The following is a 24,521-nucleotide window of genomic DNA, read 5'->3' as shown; positions in this document are numbered from 1 at the left end:
ATTTCTCTCAGCAACAGAATTCTGGTTCCAAATACAGGAAAGTGATATATATTCTTTTTGGTTACCAGAATATTGCTTAGCATTTTGCCTCATACAAACTGTTAGAAATAAGCCTGCAACATAAAGCACGTGCAGTCATTGGTGGTATTTACCTGACACCAAGTCCTTGATTTGTCTGAATAGTACACAAACAAACTTGAATCCCGTAAAACCCACATTCTCTTTGAAGGGATCATTTATTTTAGTTAAAACTTTTCCTAACCCATTCTTTACAAATAAAGCTTAAACTCCATGTGGTTTACAGTAGCACACTAAGGGAGGGGTGGCACAGCTGTGGTCATGAGTAAGAAAAAAATCTAAATTTCAACAGCAGGAAGCAATGGAAAGGAGAAGCTAACCGTGTGGTTTTTGTTGTGGTGGTTGTTTGTTTTGGTATGGGTTTTGTTTTCATTTTTTTTTTTAGCTGTTAAACTGGCTAGGATAAGAAAATGTCTTTGCTTATCACCTCATTAGCTCCCTCTATTTATATGGACAATATAGGATCCTATGAATTGTGTCCCATGGCCATGCACGGTGACTCTCAATTATTATAACACATTTCTTGGCATCAGAATTTCAATAAGTGGTCTTAAAAAACATAGTCTACGACTAAGTGACAAGACAAATGGACTTTCCAGGATAACACATAGTAGACAATGCCAAAAAATGTTCTTGCTGTACTTCCTAACACTGTCTTAATCTCAAATATAATTTGGGAATGTGGAAAAATCAAGGTGATGTTTCAATTTAAAGCTCAATAAAGCCAAAAACAGTAAGTTGTATAGAAAATGTGCTAATGACTCTCATTTTGAAATCTTCTACAATCTACCATCCCATTTCAATTATCTCTTGGCATATAAACACAATTTGAGGAACTTCTAAGCTATCATACCATTTTCTAAAATAATATGACAAAGTGAGATTACAGAGCACAAGAATAGAAATGGCAGATTCTGGTTTGTGTTTTGTGTTGACTGTACGAAGTGGCGTCCCTGAACAAGTATCAAGATCTTAGTGCTAAAATTCACACCATAATGGTTTCTATGTGCTTTCACTTTCAAGTTCCCCAGGAGAATAGATCTTTTTTTTTTGAAATATATTTCCAATTCCAAGTATGAGTTATACTTATTATTCTTTAAAAGGAGAATAGATCTTTTTTTTTTGAAATATATTTCCAATTCCAAGTATGAGTTATACTTATTATTCTTTAAAAACATGATCAGTCATAGAAAACTTACAAGGTTTTGAACCTCAAAGAAAAGGTCATAAATGAATGATTATGGGTGCCTCTTTATATAAGCATTTGTGTCAATCCTAGGTAATAGTAAAGACTTTGAAGTCTATACACATCCATTACTAAAGTTATAAAATCTGTTATTTCACTCCCCATGTTCAGTATCTTTTTGAAAGGCTGCTGCCTCAATTAAACCTACTGTCAAGGATAGGCACATGTTGGATTGTCTTTGGTCAAAGTTATATGTGCATGTGCATATGTCTTTGTATGTATGTATGTAAACATGTATGCATGCATTTATGAAGTAAACAGAAAATTACAAAACCATTTCCATAACTTCTTGGACCATCTGGCACTCAGCTAGACTAATCTCTTGTAGGGACAAAGGACCTGTTCTGACTCTCTCCACCCTACTTGTTAGCCTTCAGAAGTGGCTGTTACAGAATTTATTGGTAGACACTAGCCTACATCTTGTAATACAACTAACTTACACTTTAGCCTGTCTTCTGACTGTCTAATTCTTCTCAAATGGACCTTCCCCTTGCTCTGAGCATCTAAGACTATTTTCTAGTATCTACTTTTCTTCTACGGTATGTGGATTTCTTCATCTTTACCAGTGCTCATGCTACAAATTTAAAAAAAGAAAGAAAAAAGAAAACCCAAAGAGTCTATGTGAGGCAAATGCGAAGGCTCTGTGGGGTGTGAGTATCGATAAGAAGGATACACAAAGCCCTCAGTGCAGCTGGGATGCTGAGACTGACAAAAATCCTACTATAAGGCTATGCTAAACCCCTCATCAATACACTCAGAAATCAGCAGCCTTCCAATCTAGGCTGCTTCTCTGACACACATGTCTGAAATAGAAAATCTTATTTTTATTTTTCCACCAATAAGTCCCCTTTAGTAACTATTAGAAAAAGAACAGTCTAGCTCTATGACAGATAAAATTATTATATTTAATATTAGTTGTAGGAACTATATGAAGACAAAAATGGAGTTCTACCAGAACTGTAAGACAAATAAGAAAGAACAAAAAACAATGCTTTCTGTCTCTCTGTCTCTGTCTCTGTCTCTCTTTCTCTCCCCCCTCCCTCTGTCTGTCTCTCTCTCTCTCCCTCCTTCCCTCCCCCACTGTGTGTGTGTGTGTGTGTGTGTGTGTGTGTTACATGAATATCCGTGGGTACTTCGGAACTTCGTATTTCTTTCTGAAGATAGAAATGTCATGAACAATGTAGTAGTACAAGAGCTACTGATGTAAGCTTTAACCAGTGGCCTTGTATCTGGCAATCTCGGCTACTTTTAGCCTCCTTCATGGAGCCCAGGAGACAAAGGATAATTAAAATGAAGGTTTCAAAGATAATCAAGGACATAGAAAAGATGTGTTCATGTAAGAGAAGATAAGGATATAAAACTGAGATTCAAAGACACATAACTGGTTGAGGGAAAATGAAGATTCAAAACTGGTGTGGCATTGTGTAGTGTGGGTTCTTCTCTATCTTCATATAACCAGGAAGATGGCATTCCTACCAGAACTACCATTTTATTTAGAGATTAACTTTCTGTTATTGTGTGTCACTACAAAGAATAAAAACTGTATGCTGCAGAATTTTATGAGAGGTAGGAGAAAGATATCTGGGATAGATGTATTGTCCATTAATATTTCTAGCCCTTTCCATGTCAGTGGTTAACTTGACTTCAAATAGTATAGAAGCCAAGAACACTCTCTCTAGAGCAGCAACTATTGTCTTCCCTAAGTTAGTACTTCTTCTAACTTCCTTATTTTATATCAAATAATTATGTTCAGTATTTGTCATTGTATGTTATTTGTTTTAGAAATAGTACAGCATTTGATATTCACAATGAGAATATCAGATCACAATACATTGATATGATTTTCACATTGTAGACTAGTCAATGACTTACAAAAGTTACATGTTTTTTAGTGGCGGAGAAATGTGAGCCTTGTGTAGTGACTCTGTACTTGCCTTAGCTAGTAAAGATGGCACAAAGTGGAATCAATTGTTTATGTTTTGGATCAATTAAAGTGATTTAATGCTATGTGCACCATTTCCTTCTGCCTTATAAACCATCTATTGAATACAAAAAAGAAAAGTTTCTTTGTGTAATAAATGAAGATATGGATGAAATCATTCCATGATTAACCCTCTGCATTGCACTATTAATACTCCACTGGTTTTCTTGTGAGTTTTTGTTCTGGTTTGGTTTGATTTTAGTTTTGGTTTTGGTTTGTTTATTGAGTTTCTGTTCCTTATTGCTGAAATGACATGGAGGAAAAAAATGAGGCATTCATCTCTGTGTAATTTATGTTTCAGGGTATGTTGCCTAGGACAGAAGATGTTGTATAAACAGTTGGCTGAGTGACTTAAAGATAAACGGGGAAATACTGCAGCAATACCTCATTTGTACACTGCCCTTAATAGTTCTGCTTTCATTGGGTGGAGGAAAGTGAGTCATAGATTTGCCTACTTAGAAGATAGTACAGGGAATTACCACATCTAATTTAGATGGATAAACTCCAGAAATAAAAGTAGAAAATGGAGATTATAAGAAAGCCGTACAGATTTCCAAACTGCTAACTCATAGTTAAAGCTGATTTAGGTTGGTCAACAATGTTCCAATCTGCAAATAAGTCATCTATTGTGTGAGACAGTATAACTCTCTTTATCTGTGTGATTATAGTACACTAATACTTCTATTTGAACAGAGTACCTTCCGCGGAGACAGTTAATTTCCCTGTGTTCCATTAAAAGGAAGTATAGTTATTCAATTCACATTTTGATTATCACAGTCTTTAATAGGGTTTACCATGCTGGATCCTAACAAATTTAATCCTAGATATGTCTTAAGCATTTCTTACTTGTCTGTTGCTTCTCTTTGTCTACAGTCTGTGTAAAGATTCCTGCAAAGCATGTGTCTTTTGAAGGTGAAGCATACATTTTTTATTAAATATCAAAGCAATGAATTATTAGATGGAATATCAGAAACAAGATTGTTTTATGTGATATAGTTTCAAGAACATAGTGTCCTAGGAAACCACCTGTTGTAAATTTAATAAAATTGCTGTCTTCTTTTCTTCTCCCACCTACTTTGTGCACAACGAGTAAAATAAGCTTCGGATCACTTTCTCTATATTAGAGATTGTAATGGCTATTCCTGGTTGGCAACTTGACTATATCTCTATTGAACTACAATCCAGAACTGGAGGACTGGAAGACACAAATTTCTGACTTGGATCTTGGCATGGAGATCTTGAGGCATGGTGGCCAACAAAAGCTTAGGCCTAGGCAAGGTAGTACACATCTTTAATCTCAGGAGACTGAGGCAAGGTAGTCTCTGAGTTCAAGGTCAGCCTGCAACTCATGATGCTCAGAATAGCCTAAGCTTTTGAGAAAATGTAAACAAATCTTAATTAATGTTCAAATTTTCAAGATGACAAGTCTTCCATAGTGAATACTGACATCTTCATACGCTAAAACACTCACTTTGCAAGGAGTTGTCCATTATGCTACCTTAAATAAACCTGAACCTGCCTATTATATTGCTTAAGTAATTTCTACTTCATAGCCCCCTTTTCTAGAAGTAAACATACAGCTAAGTTTCATAGGCTAATAAAAAACACTTAAATGCATCTATATTGTAATAAATTAATTTCTTATCAAATTGTATGCAATATCTTTTTAAAAGTCTACGTAGTCAACTGATTACACAAAACAACTCTAAGTCTCTTTATTCTAAGTCGTATCCACATCATACCATTTGACACTGTTGATTCTTCATAAAGAACATGCAGTAGTGACATCATAATATCACAGAAAATTTATGTATAGTTATAATAGCAAGGGTAAGATTCCTTTCCAATACAACTTTAGGCACCTTTTAATGGAATCCTGGACTAAACTCCCATAGATCTATGAACACTTAGTCTTTACAGTATAGAATCTACTAAGGCAGAAATCTGGTCCATTACCACAGGAATCTCTTACTGCCTCCACATCAGAAGTAGCACCCAAGAAATGACCTATGGCAGTAGAAGCCTTGGTAAAATGATTAAATTCTAAAACCTAAGTCAACATAATTTACTAAGAAGGATGAGAGCACATTAGGGTAGAGTTTAGAATCAGTGGCATTTTATGACATGTAGGAAAAGCCAGGATAGGATGTGATCCACTAATTTCTTTCTTTGTAACTGTGACTTGATGAGTTATTTCATGCTGTCATAGCACAATAGCTAAAACTTAGTCACTTTAAAATAGAAGAAATTTACTGGGAGGAACAGGTAAGAAACTGGGTACTGGATAGGAATGGAAAATGAGGGAGGAGACAGAGAAAAAGATGAAGCTCAGAACTGCAGGACTTTTTACAATAGGAACAAATTACCAATTGGTCTGATGTGGATCTTGGGATCAGGACTTTTAACAGCCTCTATGTGACATCAGTCGGTAGCCTTGGGTGAGAATCACTGCTCTACAGTCACAGTCAAACCTACCTGTCACTTTCAAAATTCAAAATTAAAGATTTTTACAAGATTTATGGTCTAATTTTCTTCTAAGTCCAAGAGTTATATTCTTACAGTGATTGGCAAAGAACTCACAGAAAAGAAACCTCTAAACTCTGGGCACAGAATTTGTCATCAAGCATGAAAGATACTTCAGTTTATCTTGACAAATTTATTTTAGGTGCCTGATATTCAAAATAAGTTCCCTCAGGTAATTCCCCACACTCTGAAGGAGGCTAAAGCAGGGAGTTATAAGTTTGTGTAGCATTCTATATTAAAATGAGCCACCAGGGTCTCGTCATTCAGCCCAGTGGTAGAGAGCTTGCCTAGCAAGGGCAGGGTCCTGAATCAGATCCTCGTCTTTAAAGAAGGAAGACAAAGAAAAAGGCAAAAACAGCAGTTCAATGAGCAGATACCCTTTTTGGTTCAGTCCTTAAACATGGCTGTTACGGGAGGAGATGGAAGGAAGACTGAGGTCTTAAAAAAAGTTAAACGAAAGGACACTCAAAACTGTGGCTATCACCACTGGAGGTGGTAAGATTTTAAATGATCTGGGCATTTAGAGTCAATTTGGCATCCAGATGTCAACCTTGTCAAGGATAAACCATAAAGCCATAATGACTACAGAGTTATGAGCACTGGTAAGAATTTGGAGGTAAAATCAAAGCAAAGTCCAATAAGAGCACTTTGGCTTGGACTTTTGGAGACCTTGAGCAAAGCCATAGCTTTATCTTTGGTGTTCTGCCCTTATGCACTGCTTCTGTCTACAGCAGAGCTACAACTACAGGAACTGCTACAGACATGACTAAAGCTTACAGGGCTTTGAAACTAAAACTCTGAATTCATTTAAGATGTCCATTTTTCACAAATCACCTCCTTGGTATGGTCTCTTTGCCTTTTTTATGGTATGCACCAGGCTTTGGCTGGTGTAATAGGGGTTTGTGTGGTTGACTCATTCTGTTTGCTCTAATGGGAGGCCTCCTGAAAGACTGTGCTGTGTTGCTTCTTTGTATATACAGAGGCAAAACATGACAGTGGACCAATATACCTGCAGAACTAAATGCAGTTAATCTTCTCTTCCTTGTATGCACTTACCAGAGTATGTCCACATATAAAGCAGGTAGGAGAAGGAGTGGTACGGAAAAGAATGAGACAGGAGGACACACAGTTCCTCATGAAAGAGGACAACTTTTTTTCTCATACTGATCTTTAAGCTTCTGACAATCTGCTCTAATTGTATTTTCCAGTTTCCAATTTGAAGTGAGTGAGATCTGCACAGCTATGCCTGAATACTAATGTATTCCTTGGAAACGTCTTGCAATGAGCTTCAGCAAAGTTACCTTCTCTTCAGGTATTAACACTCTAATATCCCTTTTATCCTTATCCTTTTCCCCATCTCACAAGCAGCATTAGAAAGTTTTAAATTCTGTCTTAGTTGCATATATTGACTGTGAAATTTGGAAACCAGTCATCTTAGAGGAAACTTCACTGAAATGCCACTTGGCACTGATTTTGATTTCCAAATGTGACTAAATAGCACATCTTAACACATAGCTTCCTCTAACTCCATTTCTGCTAAAAGAATGGAGACTGTGATTTTTATGATCCTAAAAATAATGTCATGGTCAGCATGATCATCTTTTTTCACCCATCACGTAAATACTCATACACACACAAACAAAAGGCTGTGGCATAACATAAGTAAGTATACACTGTATTTAAATTTTTACATTTATAGGCATGTGTGTGCAGGTATGTGTATGCATCTTCCCATGTATATGAGTACATGCTTATATACAGTTGTATATGTCTATGTATGTGTGTGTTTGTGTAGGCCAGAGGTTGATGCGAGCTGTTGTTCTCCATCACTTTCCACCTCATGTAATAACTGTGGGTCTCCAGCAGAAAAGGTTGTCTAGTCTGTGTAGCTAGCTAGGGTGGGCATTCCCTGCCTTTGTCTCCTAAATGCTGGTATTGCTAACTGCTCCTTCTACCTGCCCATCATTCTCCTGGATGTTAGGGACTAACTCCATTCCTAATGGTCATATGGTAAGTTCTTCACCCACTGTGCCAAATAAATGTAGCTTATGACAAAGTTTCTAGGAAGCAAACTTGAAAATAAGTGAATCTAAAGGAGACACAGACCTTACGAGCATAATCAGAAAGAAGGTAATCATTGACTTTAGCCTCTAATTCAAATGTTTCAGTACCCTGTACCTAATCCACGTATACCATTTTTATGTGTTCAAATAAAGCCACCAAGTGCATTTTTATTCTATAACAGACAAGTCATTACACCACTGCTGTCAAAATGACTAAATGAATAACAAGGGATACAAAAATGGCATAAACAATTATTCTATATCCTGTTTAATATATCAGAAACTTAAAATATAGCTATGTCATGGACATTAGCAGACTGCCTTGAAAAAGGTTTTGTATAATTAGATTTTCACACAGAGACCTCACAACTCTAGTAGCAGCAGGTTTGCTGGACTAATGGAAATTGGAATTGAGGCAATTATGTAGAACAGTGGCAGGAAGCATGGCTTTTAGGAGAATCAGCTTAAAGAAGAAAAGCCCAGTGGCATGTGCATTAATGCTGTCAAAACTCTAAGCAAGATTGGCTCTCTGTGCCTGCTAAGCCCCTGCCTGACTCTGGAAAGTAATTTTCTGAAGCCATGCCAAGCTCTTTGCTTGAAAATAACATCTTAATTGGTTTCTTCTAATAAAATTCAAAATGTTCTTTTGGTGATGATAATACACTCATTGTTTCATTCCAATTCAACGTTCTGGTCTCCTGAAATGTCCCCAGTATTACTGTTCATGGAAAGGAGAAGGAGCCCATATGCTTATATTTATAGAATGACAATCTGGCTAGAAGGATCAACAAAATTGGAAGCTCTTGAGGCCAGAGAGACTGGTTCTATAAAGAATGGTTATTTTCAAAGTCACATTCCTGTAAAATGGCAGTGAGACTCCAATTTCTTCCCATTCTTTTCTTACAACTTTTATATACAGATACATAATGATGTTGTTCAAAGAATGGTAATGTGTCTGATTGCCCAATGACACAAATTAAGTGTTCCAATAATTGTTTTGAAATTAAAGAATAATTTCCATCCTTTTCCTCCCTTGGGCTTACTATTAGTGTTTAGTTGTCAGCATTTGTTCTTCTACTTATTTTCAAAAGAGTATTATTTTTCTATAAAGATTTTATACTACAGATATTTGTGTGTGTGTGTGTGTGTGAGAGAGAGAGAGAGAGAGAGAGAGACAGACAGACAGACAGACAGACAGACAGACAGACAGAGACAGGCAGAGACAGAGACAGAAAGAGCACACAGAGGCACACATGTGTTACTGAAAGAGCACTGAATGTAGACGTCCAATGATAGTTTGTGGGAGTCATTCTCTCCTTCTATCATGGAGGTTCAAAAGAGTGAGTGTCAGGCTTGACAGCAAGTTCTTTTTATCTGGATCAACAGTCTGTTCTCAGGTGATAAACTAAAATGTGTTTTTCCCAAGACTCTTCATTTAAACCTTATCATTTATGTTCAGATACAAATGAATTCTCTACGATCCACTCACTTTTTTATACAGTAAAGATTTGATCTTAAGAAAAATTTTATCTCTTTCTACCAGAAAGACCTTGGGCACTGCATTATACAATACTGACAAATATTGAAGTGACTAATGAGGTACTCATTTGTTTTTGTTTTTTGTTTTTTTGTTTTTTGAGACAGGGTTTCTCTCTGTATAGCCCTGGCTATCCTGGAATTCACTCTGTAGACTAGGCTGGCCTTGAATTCAGAAATCCACCTGCCTCTGCAAGGTAGTCATTATTATACTTTCATCATCAAGTGCTTCAACTGCTCGTCCATATTTAGCATTTACTGGCATCACTTCAAATCAGTATGAAAGATACATTTAATATGTAGGAAGTATACAAACTGGTGTCAAGAAACCTGAATTCTAATACATGGTGCACATCAAATTAACCTGATTACAAGAGCAGTAACATGGAAAAGACAAGCAAAGCATGCTAATTAATTTCCATAAATTAAAGGATATAAATATAAATAATTAGCATGTGTAAGCTTGCAGTCTACATGATATTACATAGACTGAATATATTGTACTTAGGAATTTAGAACTATACATGTATATAAGTGGTGGTGTCACAACAGTTAACAAAAAAAGAGGCAATGAATGTGAAAAAGAACAAGGAGAGAGATATAGGAGAGACTGGGAGGGATGGAAATGGAAAAATGATGCAATTACACTATCTCAAAAATCAAATAATTTTAAAAAGGACATATGACATAAAAGAATGATCAATCTTTTTAAAGTAATGAATATGATAGTTGATTTGTCTCAGTCTTTGAGTCCTCTTTAGAAGAAATACATTTGTTATATAAAATCATTTGCAGTGTTACTGGCCTGGGTATATGGGTATATAGGTCAGTTGTGTAATCCTTGTCCAGCCAACTGAGACTTCGGATTTGATTTTAGTACTGTAAATACATTAATTAGATTATTAAGATAAAAATATGCTGTGTACTTGCCTTAAAATTAATGCACACACCATTTCTTAAATGAATGTAACCTGTTCTCTGTGGGCTGAGAATGAAAACCATCACTCAAGTCAAATAGCTTTGACCATAGCAGGAAGTCTGTATCCAAAAATCGTGCCTACAATTCATTCCTTGGCACAGCAGAACTGTCAACTCTCAGCTTAACTACTATGGAGGTAAAATCCTTTGGTGACGTGAGGGTCATTGAAGTACAGCCTTATTATCATGAAATCCAATGTCTAAAAATTGTTCTTATTTGGTGCTTGTACCACAGTAAGAGCCAAGATTTTAAGCTCTATTAAAAACAAAACAAACAAACAAACAAACAAACAGACTTTATCTGTTTATGTTCATTTGAAAAAAACTGGTAGTGATGTGTTATTTTGAAATATAAAGTTAATATGTTTGGAGTTATTTAAAATTTATATTGAGAAAAGTGTATGTATTTTCAATATTGCTGTAGATAAGTATGTACATAAGACTGTTCAACTGATAGCTGTTTTTTATTAAACAACTTTTATAATACTCATTTTTATTGTTACAATATTTTATAAATTTTAAAGAATATGACAAAATAAAAAATGAAAGGTTAAAAATTCTAAAAATAAAGATCTAAATAAAAATGTAAGATAATTAAAAGTAATTTAAAAATTAAGGCATGTTGAAGCTAAGTGTTGTATATACTTTAGAGAAAACATCATGAATTCAGTTTGTTAATATTCATATTCATAGCGTGATATTTCTTTGGGTTTAGTGCTTTATAGAGTGCCTCTGCTTTGACACATGTTCTGCTTATGATTAATCTTCTTCTTATACTTTTCTATCCTCTAGTGCTCTCAGAACTACCATCAAGCTGTGGGAGGTGAGCAATCACCCAGTCTCTTAGGGCCTCTGTGCAGAGAAATTCTGTAACAGAAGAGATAACAAGGAATTCTTCAAAAAGGAGAATGCACTCTGCAGAATGAATGCATTAACCTTGAGTTCTCCAAGGCTGTAAATTCCTACTGGATAAGAAGGGAGACTTGAAATGATGGCTGAGGAGAAGCCTGCCCCTTGGATGAGAAGAGAGGACTTGCCATTTTTACAGCTCAGCACATTGCTCTGTGACCTAAAATAGTACATAGCTAAGCCTTGAGCTCTGTCTGTCCTGGACCTTTCTTGCCAGCTGGTCCTCTGTGTTAGCAACAGTCTTACCTCTCTTTCCTTCAATTTGTAATGTGTTCTATTTGACAATTGAAGCAATCCTAATCCGAATCCGAAAGTGCAGACAACAAAGGAGTGTTGGGATCTTCTCAGGGACACATGAAGCATCCTTGCCCAATACTTTTTGTTTTTGTTTTGTTTTTGTTTTTTGAGACAGGGTTTCTCTGTATAGGCCTGGCTATCCTGGAAACTCTCGCTATAGACCAGACTGGCCTCAAACTCAGAAATCTGCCTGCACCACCCTCCCAAGTGTTGGGATTAAAGGTTGTGCCACCACTGTCCCGGTCGCCCAATGCTTTTATGTATCATTTTTGATCATAGTAATGGAATGAAAACCAAAATGATAGTGTTCTTCAGGCGGCTCCTCAAATAAAATATGTTAAGGACGTGGGACAACTGAGTGAGTTCTGGTGCTTTATTTAGGCAATGCTACAGGGCTGTGAGGAAGTACATGTGAATCATTCTCTTTAAGAGAAAGCATAGGATGCATGACCCTACAAAATATGCCTTGATCACTCTGCACGACAAATGATGAGAGTAGACGATACATTTTTCCATAGAGTAATTTCACCTGAGCTCTGCTTCCTCCCGCAGTCACACTACCAGACCTTTCCTGAAGTAAACACACATCTATGTTCTGTGGAAGGCTCCACAGATGCCTCAGAGTGGATTGCCACTTCAAGGAACAGCAAAAACACTTTAGCTTTCTGCTTTTCTGGCTTCCACTTTACTTTTAAATTTCTTTTTTTTTTTTTTGATCTACAAAAATAAATGTACATATTTATGGGGTACACCCCTACTATGGGTGATAATTTAGTGCATGCTTATCCTCATAATACGCAATGATGAGAAATGTCTCCATTTCTTCAAGCAGCAATTAGTTATAGATATATCGGTAGTTTCTGAGTACAGGGTCATTTGACTTGGTGATACAAATTAAACTCAGGGCCTTCGGCGCATGCTTTTCACTAAACTATACCACTGGCCCATCAGGTCTTTGTATTGGAATACTTCAAATACCTCCTATGGAGTTCATTATGAAACACATAATAGGTTATGGTGATCTACGGCTACCCTCTGTGCTGTGTAGAGCACTGGGGCAGTTCGCTCACACTGCATGCATGATATTTTGGTTCCTCCTATCCTGATGTTCTCTGTTCCACTTCAACCTCTTGGACTCTGCAGTAGATTGTGTTATTCTCTGATGGAATGGGAGAGAGTGGGTTTTATGAAATGCCATCTTCATTTACTTCGATTCAGTAGGTCCCAGAACTAATTCTACAAGTGTTTGTACAAATGGTTCCAGCTCTCCAGAGCTCTCCAGTCTGACATGAAGGCTTCTATTTTAACATGTTCCCTTTGTATTCCTCGGCTACCAACCCAGGTACTTAATTCTCTGATCTGCATTTTGAGGCTAGAAATACTGCTTACCCTATAATATTTTTAGAATTACATGAAGTACCACAAACTATTTAGAATATTCCGTGCAATAGGGACCATGTTAATGATAGTTACTATAAAATAAATACAAATTACTAAACATTTTTATAAACATAGAAGACAAAAATATGCACAACTAAGAAGAGAAAAATTCTACCTGTCTGGTCTGAGACATTCCTCTGCATCCCTTTGAGGTATCATATACTTTTATACTGGCATAATATCATGACCTCATATTTTGGTAGCAGAACAAAATTTAATAGAATCTGAGGAAATTTGCCAAAAATAAAAATAATGTTTTCAAGAGTAATATACAGATTTTCAAATTCATTCTAAGTATTTCTGAGAATATATAAATAGCACTTTGTAGAAATAAATTATTTCCATTCTAATATTTTTCAAGTCATTCTTTTCAATACCTGAACTTAAATTTCTTCTTCAATCTAAGCTTATGAATGAGATTTGGCTCTGTGTGAGCTTGCCAGACTCCTATAGAGGTGTATAGGAAAAACTGGGTTTCCTCTCTTTTTCTCTCATCTCCTAATATTTTAATTGTTTTCAACATGCTGTTTTGCATTAAATCCTAGAGTTACCCTCCTCAATGTTCTGTTTTAGTAACATCTGACCCACATTTGCATTTATCAATAACATCATCAGGAAAGAAAGAGTTAAGTGCCTTTTATTTATACTGGGCCCCTTGCTGAGTTTGGGTTCATTAAAAAATGCAGGTGAGCATGATCCTTAAATGGCACTTAACTTAGGCTCCTGGAAGGAGACTACAAAGGCATCACAGTACCCTGAGAACTAAAAACTTCAGAAGATTTATCGCATCCACAGTGAGCATTCTCCAAATGAATGGAGAAATCAGGAACAACCGGCTTTATTTTTATCTCTTGGGGTAACCACAAGACAATCTGTTTTCAACAACTGTGCCGGCTAATGTCAATGTTAGTGGAGTTCATGAAAAACTAATTCATTATTTTCAGTTTATTATCCAATAACAATTCTCCGAGCTTTGCATGTGGCTCACTAATTCTCTGGGGTCCTTTTATGTTCTGCTTAATTAACTAAGGTGCTTGTCAAACGAGGCAGATAGTATAAGATAAAAGATGTTTTGTCTTTTAATCCAAAATGAAATTCTCTCATTTGCATACTATTCATGGCCTGAGGACTTTCACAGCTTATTAGTGAACAATCAGCAGTGGAAAAAGGCTAAAAAGAAGGCAGAGTAAAGGGTAAATCTAGAGGCCATGGCAAAGTTCGTCCCTACCCTTTATGCTCCTGTTTCCAAACTCTGAACTTGCCTTCAGTCACCTCTGTGCATCGAAGCCAGTTGCATTCATATCTAGTGGTGAACCTTATGTTTGAGCTGGGGGACTGGTTGGAAGATTAGCAAGGACACATATATCAAACAGGAAATCCTTGGGAAGTTTCAATCCCACGAGTGTCATTTTCTTTCTGAGGTCCACGTAACATAATCAGTAACTAATGTTTAAAAATCAATTTTCCAGTGGGATGTCTCTGCTATGCTGGTGAGCCACGGCCAGCAATGGCTTGCAGACTCATACTGTCAACTTCTCTACCACCCATTTTTTTCATGAGTACCTTACTAGTTGTGAATTTTAAGCCAAAAGAAAATGTAGAGAGAAATCTAAACTTCTACTTGTTGAAGGAGATGATCATCATGGCTGAATGATTTCCATGGCTTATTTAGATTACCTTAGTCTTATACTATTTTAAGATATTATTTTCTTGACATAAGAATACATCCAGTAAAAGTGATGCCTCAGCACTTAGGATTATGTTTTAGGCCGCACTTGGTAATTTACATGTTTTTAGAGGAGACAAAACCTCCACATGAGTAAATTATTTATTTTTCTTTTGTAAATTTTCAAAGCCCCAGGGTATCGCCATATAGTCCTGGTTGGCCTAGAACTCATTCTCTAAATCAGGTGGCCCTGAATTTCCACAGGCTTACAAGCTTCTATCTTTAGAGTGCTCAGAGTAAAGGAATGGGCAAGCACATGGGGCATAATGATATCTGTAGTAACAGATTGTTTCTAATGAGCCCCCTTAATAATCTCAACTGTCACTCAGTAGTAAAACATAGCTACTTAAAGTTTGCTATTTCGATAACAATAATACATGTCCCCAGAAACTCACATAAAACTCATTATTCTAAATACTATACCACAGTGAAAAGCTGCTGCTGGATCCCTTTTAATTTCTCTATTCTAAAAGCATTCCAAAGGGCAGATATTTCTGAATTTCAATATATATATATTCACATTTGATATGAAAAAAATCTAAAACTTTAAAACCATATATATGTACATATTTCAGAAGATATATATAAGATTCTAAAGTGTGTATACATATATATGTACACATATATATACATATATGAAAATTTACTCATCTTTCATGGACAATTTTCATACATATAATTGATATCATCAGGATGTCAGGGAGCAGTAGCAATGCCACATTGTCTTCTTCCTGAGTCTCCCTGTCACTATGAAGTACTATAGAGCCTTCCAATTCATACACAGTGCCATGACACTCAGGAAGCAAACCAAAGACATTGCTTCCTCATTGAGTCCAGGATCATCATAATAAAAGAGATTTTTTTATATAAAAAAATTTAAAGAGAGTAAATACTTTGGAGGCAATAAGTATATAAAAGCCTAATCATTTCTAGATATGCTTGCATGTATTGAATTCAATCAAGATCTTAGATAGATGAATGAATATATAATACTTTTCCATCAGTAAAAAAATTACAGGCTCAAAGGTCTATTATGGAAAGAAATGGAACAATTAGGAAGAATTTTGTGGATTAACTAAGAAAGACTCACAGGAAAGCTCAATATTTGGAACCTATAGACTTATTCGGGTATTAGGTAGAAAATCGGGCTTGGTAGACTTAAAATATTGATCACTAGATATGCATCACAGGATGAACATAAAGGCATCTCTGCCAAGTAATTGAACACTCTGTGATACTTACATTCTAAAAGAGTGACAGATCAGCGGGGATCTATTATATTTTTGTATGGAATCTATCACTGGTTTAAGATGAAGATGGCTGTAGTTTAAGGAGATTATTATAGCTAAGGTATTGTAGGATCGAAAGATATCAAAATTTATTTTAATTCAAGATTCATTCATTACCATGAATGTCAGTTTCTAGAGGGGCAGTTAGGGCTCACCACACATGAGGACCTGAATTAAAGGGTGGCAGAATTGGGAAGGTTGAGAACCACTCTTACAGAGCAAGTAGAAAAGACTCCACTAGAGCATAAATGAAGACCACATTTTAAAATTAGGGGTACCTACAAATGCTAATTTTCACACAAGCACTCCAGCATTAAAATAGATATACATCATAGGCCACACTTAAAAACAAAATTCATTGATTTTTTTCTAGAACACTCATAACATATATACTGTCTTATAGGGAATAACATCTGGGTTAGGGAAATTAAACAGCTTCCCCAATATACTACACCTAGAAAGTATCAGACAGCCCAAACATATAGATTGTTAAAACATTTACTGTCTTTCTTCCTATTGTTCAGGTTCTTTATACAAAATATTCTTGAATACACCGTCAAATATTATTAAGAGTTCCTGAAAGAAAAATCCCTGAACCTTATAAAACACAACTAAACTTAAATTTTAGTTCATGGTGTTATAAACATAATAAGGAGACCATTTGGTGGACTGAAGTTCTGAAGAAGAGTCAGAGCTATGGACTGAGTTTAAGCTGTGATATTCTTTATTTCAGGAAAATCTAGTTCTCATTCTGCCTTTAGGCATATGTCCATAGACACACATATATACATATATACATATATATGTATATAGAGAGACATGTACATATATATGTATATAGAGAGACATGTACATATATATGTATATATATATGTGTGTGTACATATATATGCCTATTTAAATATATGTCCTAATATTTTCACATTATTAAATCATAGAATGTATTACAAATATCCCTCACTTAATTATAAATAAATTATAATATTTTTACTCTATACAAAGGTAAATGTCAAATACATCAAAACTATGTGTAATACTTTTACTAGAACTAATCACAGATGTTTCATAATGGAAATTTATTCAAAAGTTGAGGAGTACAGTACTTCAAAATATGTCAGTATGAAAATGGAAACAAAAGACCTGAAACAAAACCTGACAGAATATGAAGGAGAAACACACAAATAAGTAGTTTAACAATCCATCTGCTTCTGCTTGCAATTGAGAGGAAGATAGATAGAAAATAAATAAGTATATAAAAACATTATTAACCATCTAGATCTACTTGTGTTTCCTCATATAGCTTGTGCAATAAAAGGAGAATATATATTATTTTCAATATAGACCAAATTCTGTTATAAAATACTTACATAAATTTTACATAATTGTTAGCATACAATATGCCTTCTTTCAGGAAGTTAAGCCAGAAATCTACAAAAATATTTTATAAATCCAAATATTGACGAATCATCAATATAGAGATAAAATGAAGAAGTAGCTAAGCAAATAAGAAAAAAACTGACTGAATAAATGCACATTAACAAAGTCCGTGGTAGATATTTGAAGAAAATCTATAGCATGAATAAATATTATAGAAGAAAGAACTAAATTCCATTAGTTATGCTTCCATTCAAAGAATTTCCCAACAGAAAAACACATTCAACAACAGGAAAAATAGTTCATAGTAAATTTTAGTTGATAGATTAATGATTATTTAACAGACAACATGAGAAAAAATATTAAAAATTCTGCATATCTAAAGAGACTGCTAAAATCTGTTTAGCAATCAACTAAGAGATAATGGATGTACATGGTGCTGATCTCAGGAATGAAATAAAGAACATTACTACAGACCCTACAGACTAAGGAAAGATAAAAGTGAAATATGATAAATAACTTTTATTTTTAAGAATATATTTCATTTTAAAGAGAAATAATATGTAAACTATTTACTACAATAATTGGAATTTATATAATTCAGTACAGATAACATTTTCTGAAGTACAGAAATATTTTCTTAAACACTTAAAGACAGCTGATTCATTTTATCAAGTCACAGAGCACTAGTTTCCTGAAATAATATATAACATAATACCTGTGAGGAGAAGACGAAACTTTTTGCAAGGTTTTGGCTAGTATACAAGGCTTTCTCCTTGAACACAGTAGCCATCTCTTCCCACACAGTCCTTACCGATTCTAACATTTTTAATGTGGACAAAAAAGAATCAACATAAACAAAGCAATGAAATCTGAATCTGTGGATCTATTGGCTTTTAAGACAACAAATAGCACTGGCAGAGCATTTGTTCAATGTGTTTCAAAGATATTCAGAATAAAATAAGAACTGTAAAACTTACAATGTATCTAATAGAAGTCTTCATTCTATAATATGGAAGATTCAGCTAGCAGGAATGTAACTGATTTATATCATCTGGCATACATTCCAGGTAGGACTGATAACCATCTCCTTGACCTGCCCTAGATCAACATAGAAAGCCAGTCTGTAAGTCACAGTTGCCCAAATGTTATCACTCCATCAATCCCCTGCAAGGCGGGATGGAATGTGGATGCTGAAGGTAGTCCTTTTTCACACACCTTTACATTGACAGCAGTGTTTACTTGGACTTCAAGGGAGACAAGTCTGAACAATTTTTAATAATGTTTTACACTAGAAGAGACAGACAGGAGACCCAGGTTCAGGGAGGGAGAGGATTACGAGACAAAGGAGAGAGCAGACAAGGTACTAACGAGGGCTTGCACACGTAAGACAGGTGAAACAACTAACCTGTCTGACGCAACAATAGTTTCCTCAAATGCCTTCAACTTCTAGATTTTAGGTTCAAAAATCGTGCCATAGATTTGAAATATAAAATAAGACCCAGATCTGTGTTTAAGTAAATAGGCAATCATATACCTCACAACCATGAATAAAAAATTTATACCTTGAATGGTTGTAGATCAAGTTAAAATTGCAATGTTTATAATGCTGCATTAAGAGAATTGTCAGAAGTTCAAGACTAGACTGCGCTACACAATGGGTTCCAAGCCCACATAGTTACAGTGTTAGACAATGTCTCAAAAAATACATGAATAAAAAACCCTTTGGATGAAACTTTGTAATTTGTATTGCATTATTCTAAAATAAAGTTACTATAAAGTAATGGAAATCTTAACAATAAGAAATTTATCCATGATAATTAGATAAATGGTAAACTCTCAAGAATATGATCTTAAATTAATTAATTATTAAACTAATTATTAAATCAATTATTGAAACTTGTATACTGTAGTTATTTTTCTTTAAGTTATTTTCATAACATATTGATTAATATTTACCACTTTATTATAGAAATATTTGAAGTTATCTTAAAATTAAGAATTTAATTTAGATTATTCTTGTAGTTATATCTTTTCAAATCAGTATTGGAGTTACAAAGATGGCTTTGTAGTATGTGATATTCTATTCTGTTGAGTCCTAATAATTTTTAGATGAACAAGTGTTAGGAACTATTTATTGATAGGTTGATTTTTTAATGCCACAGTCTACATAACTCCCATATAACGGCAACCTATTCTTTGTGAATCTGTTTTGATTTAAATGTGTTTAAACACTAGATGTACAATAAAATAAAGTCTACAATAATTTCCACTCTCTACATTCCAGCACCACTCTCCTATAGAGTACTGACATTTTTTTCTAAAAGACATAACTTTTTCTAGAAAACATAAATTGTACTTGTTTCTTTAAAGACAGATTTGCTGAAGTATCCTAAGTGACTAATCACTTGTTGCATACATTTACACAGAAAGTCTGGGTTAGTGTTAATGCCATAGAGGGGACCAGCCTTAGATATCTGGTCTACCAGACCATGTCATCTTCCTCCACAGTAAGAAAAATATAGGTAATTATACTTTTCCTTGAGGTTTTCTTTCTCTTTCTCTCTTCCTTCCTTTCTTCCTACCTTTCTTTCTTTCTTTCTTTCTTTTGTTCTTATTCTGCATTGATAATCTCAACTTAGAGACAAAATACAAGCAAGCAACTGTAAAATGCTTTTGTGATTCAAGAAAAGTAGAAGGATTTCAAAGCAGTCATTGTTGCCCCTGTTCTTCACATGTAAACAGCATGACTCTGGTTTTAAGGGGAAATGTCAGGCACAAAGGTTAAGGGTGCAATTAGAAGCTCACACTCAATAAGCTCTAAATATGGCCTCTCCAGTGCTCACGGTGACCTTGGGGGAGCACTTATGAACTTAAAAACAAAGAGAAAAGGGACCGGTAAGTGTGCTTTCCGCAATTCCTATGCAAAGGCCTTAGAGTACCCTCATTGAAAGCAACTAAGCATATGCAATGACAGGATTTGTGTAAAACTTGGAAACAAACAAAAATGGTCCTGAAGGCAAGGTAGTGTTTCTCATCTAGTTCATATTTTATCTGTCCAGTTAATAAGGTTCACATGACTAAGCCAACCATCCACCTACAATGGATGTGAACAATATACAGTAACCTCATGTACACATTTGGTAACAACACCCTCAAAGCACCATATGGCTTTTTATATAAATCAGTATTTGAAATTATGACTTTTCTAAGCTTAAGAAAACAAACAATGTTTTATACAACAATAATGAATGCATTGTCCCAAATATTTTTACGGAATTTTCACCTTACTAGAAAAAAAAAAACCAACCATGGGAAATACTTTGGAAATAGAAAAAAAGCAACAACCAACTTTAGAACAACTCCAGTTTTGAAGCTAATACTTGGAACTTACTGGAGTTATTACAGTGACGAGATCAATGTAACCTTTTCTACTCATGAATTTGGTGAGAAGGGCTGCATTTCAGCAGAACCAGATGGCATAAAACATGCTACACCTTAAGCTCCTTATTATCTCCCTGGAATATCCATTCTATCCAGATGAAACTTAAGGGGAAAACTTAAAGTAGCACACACTCCAGGCATTTTCATAAATACTTCTTCCAATGCAAATGTTAACCAATAATAAGAATCCATGGCATTTAAAGAGTAGCCTGGTAATATTGTGAGAGCTAAATAATGAGATTTTATTCTCTTCAGCATGTTAAGGTTTCATCTGGATAAGAAAGAAAAAAAACAAGACCTCCAATAATATTTTTCATAAGTTTGTATCAAATTTCTTACCATCAAATGTTAAATAAACTCTTGCTTGGGGCTGGGGAGATCCTCGGACACAAATGGAACAAATAAATACTCCAACCAACACAAAAATCGCCCGGAATGCCATTTCTTCTGATTTGGAAATTAATATCCAAGGAAAAATACCTTTAAAGGAAAGATAAGAGATTTGTGGAATATCCTTTAACTTTAAACCAGAGATAACAGCTTTTAGAAATGCAGCTTAAGGTCTGCAGTCAGCAAGCAGTAGGAGGTGCTATGACTTTACTTCTCAAATGGAAACACTTGGGTTTATTTGTGTCTGGAAGTCTTTGCAACAGACAATTGCTTTATCTTCTCATATAAATGATGCTGACATCAAAGCAGAACAAAGCATCAGTGGAAAAACTTAATTGATTCCTTCAACAAATCTCAATACCTCATCTCTTTAGAACTCATTCAATTATACTGATAGAGTATTGAAGATTGAAAATACTCACCCTAATAAATACAGTAGATTCCAAGTACCATTCATGGGTACCCATTCATTCCATGCTCATTAACTCTTCTGGATTAATTGCCTCTGAAATAGTGTTTCCATACATAAATCTACCTGTGCTCCATCCCTGATTAGTAAATCACTTCAATAAGTTATCTGCCAATGTATGCAGATGACCAGGCAGCAGTTAAATGATGCAGATGAGGTAACCATGGACTCCTGCCAAATTTAAACCAATGACCTCGTGGTGAGTAATCCACTGGAGCCTCATATCCACTAAGGCATATTTTACATAAATCAACCAGAGAGTGTGCCATCAAAATTTCAAACAATGAATCAAAGAGACAATATTCTTGTTTGAAAATTGTAGCTATAAAATTAATATAAGCTATTAACTAATGTCTAAGTGTAAAGGGAGGCCAGGTACTGTTAGAACAAACCTATATGAGCCCCACTGGCCACATCATGCCACGTGAACTCAGGACCATGAAAGAAATCCCATTACTTCTCATGTAGTGTAATTATTCAGTAAAATGACAAGCAGGTCTAGTCTGGAAATGCATCCTTACAGGTCTTGTGTTAGATGGCTTTTTAAATTGAAAATACATTATTGATTCTATTCAATAAGGAAGAGCTGTTACAAAAAATGAAAAGGCTGTTTCTCTGACACAGAAGGAAAGGACAATTAGAGCATGCAATCTCAAAGAAAAATCTAAACTGGTCTCATTGGTAGCACATATGCTGCAAGAGTTCAACATGAAACTCTATGCCTCTACCACACAGATGGAAGAAACCCTAGAGATGTTTGTGTTGCTAATTTTCAAAAGAAACAGTTTCTTCCTGCTTCCACAACCTTTTCACCCTGTCATCCCTAAATTAACTTAGAAGAAAATTGATTTTTATGGGTGACTTTCCCTCAGAATTTTACCCCTGGGATTTGTTGACTTAGTAGTTAAAACCTGGGGGAAGGGATACTGTTAGTATGTCCAACCTTAGTCTGTTTATTAACCAAGTTAGAAACATTTGTACATTTTTACATATTGCTATTACCAGTACATAATCCCCTATGCTTCCCCTAAAGAAGATATGCTCTATAAATTGTGAAGAATACTGCCTAGATGACATGGGCGATCAGGTAGAGCTGATCTATAGAACACCCTGGTTTCAGTCCCACTTAGTGATGGGCTGTGACTGCCATCTCCCCACCCGAGTCCTGTACAACTTCGTTCCTTTAACTCGCACACTTAAAAGTGATTGCTAATGCTTGGTCATCTATTATCAGTAAATACAAGAATATAGTTATTTTATGTAGGTTCCTTCGATTTTCCCCCCTTAGAAAGCACTGGAGGAACTTAAACTCTCGGCAGGTGCCACAACCTCCAGCCAGACTCCTCTGGGAGCGCTTTCCTCAAGAGCCGCGTGGGCTCCTAAGAAAATGCCCAGACTTGAGCACACTAAAGGAAAAAAAAAAGTCAGTACACAGACCCAGAAAAGTTCTATTTCGCTAACTAAGTAGGACTGAAAATCTGAGTCCAACTTACCGAGGTGGGAAAAGATCCAGAGAAGTCAGCCACTTGCTCGGGGCTCGGATTCCCAGTCCCCTAGGTCCTTTCCCCAGAAGACCTTTAAAGACTTAAGAGAGTCCGGAGGGTAGGATTCCTGCCGGTCCGTGCTGAGTTTCTTTGTAGCAGAATCCAAGGCGGCAGAGCCGCGGCACCCGGAGCCCTTCTCCACGTCGCTCAACCCCGCACCTCGGAGTGAATGGCAAGTGGCCGGGTGCCGGGGGCGAGCGCTCGGTGTCCGATTACAGCGACGCGGCGCACGGCTGAGGCTGCCCGGGCGCACCGCCCAGCCGGCTGCAGCAGCGGCCCCGCGTGGCCCGGCGCATCTGCACGGGCCGCCGCCCCACCCAGGGAGCGCCTGGCCACCGGTGGCAACGAGCCGGAGGGCGGAGCACAGGCTGGCCTCGGCGCGGGAAGGCTCTGCTGCAGGCTAGACTCTTCTCCTTACGCTGCCTTTCGCAGTGAACACTCGTTGGGCGCGCTCAGACGGTTTTGCTATGCGCGCCTCTTGAAAAGCACGCAAGCTTGGCTAGGCTGTAAATATCCGAGTGCCAAAGCAGTTGTTTTGCCAGAGGAAGGATCCCTGCATCCTTTTAAGGCAAAGAGTTACCGTTTTGAAAGGGCACCGATCTTGCCTTTACCGTGCTGCAAAATTTCTAAAGCTAGAGGAGAGTAACCTATTCCCTTTTCCCAGAAGTGTAATCTGTTGAGTATTGTTTCCTGCTGCGTTTCCCTAATGTCCCGAAATCAGTAATTATGCTGACCTTTCCACACTGAATCATATCCAGCACCTTCCTGTCCCGGATACTCCCAAAACAGAAGTTGTAAGAATTTTCACTTTTTTGTTTTGTTCTAAAAAATACTGTTTCCAATCGCCCCAACACTTTGGGGCTCATAAATCTACACAGCCGCGAGTTATTTGTAGCCCTGCTTTCAGGAAAACTCGTTAAGCTGACTTTGATGTGTGTGTGGAAGGGGGGGTTCTTCTTCTGACCATAGTGAATTAAAAGATTGAATATCAAAAGAAAAGACTTTCACTCCCTGTAAACTAAGCAGAGCTTTAAAAAAAAAAAAAAAAATCATTGTCTGCTTCAGCCCAGTAGGTGTCACTGTGTGAGGGACCCTTGAGTGCGATTTATTTCCTGTATACTTCCACAGTTGCCTTACAAAATGAGGTAGAATCTTTAAATTCTTATCAAAGCTGTCACGGGAAACACCTCTAAGATTACAAAAGAGAATCCCTGCTTAGCAGGACCTAAGAAGG

The 24,521-nt window shown here is 36.2% G+C and overlaps 1 protein-coding gene across 1 annotated transcript in view; it reads right to left on the bottom strand.

The window, feature by feature from the left end:
• The window catches only part of Sema3c (semaphorin 3C), a 153,929-nt gene extending 129,994 nt beyond the window's left edge, over positions 1-23,935 (bottom strand). The window contains exons 1-2 of the mRNA XM_031380038.1: positions 23,237-23,935; positions 21,224-21,364 (exon numbers count right to left, since the gene is read on the bottom strand). Of these exons, the coding sequence (XP_031235898.1) occupies positions 21,224-21,326 (103 nt within the window). The 5' untranslated portion in view covers positions 21,327-21,364; positions 23,237-23,935. The remainder of the gene's footprint in view (positions 1-21,223; positions 21,365-23,236) is intronic.
• Between the last annotated feature and the right edge of the window lie 586 nt (positions 23,936-24,521).

Source organism: Mastomys coucha, unplaced genomic scaffold (assembly GCF_008632895.1).
Source record: "Mastomys coucha isolate ucsf_1 unplaced genomic scaffold, UCSF_Mcou_1 pScaffold19, whole genome shotgun sequence".
Classification (NCBI taxonomy): domain Eukaryota; kingdom Metazoa; phylum Chordata; class Mammalia; order Rodentia; family Muridae; genus Mastomys; species Mastomys coucha.
The sequence above is the reverse complement of the archived record's forward strand: the minus strand, read 5'-3'. Positions and strand labels throughout refer to the sequence as shown.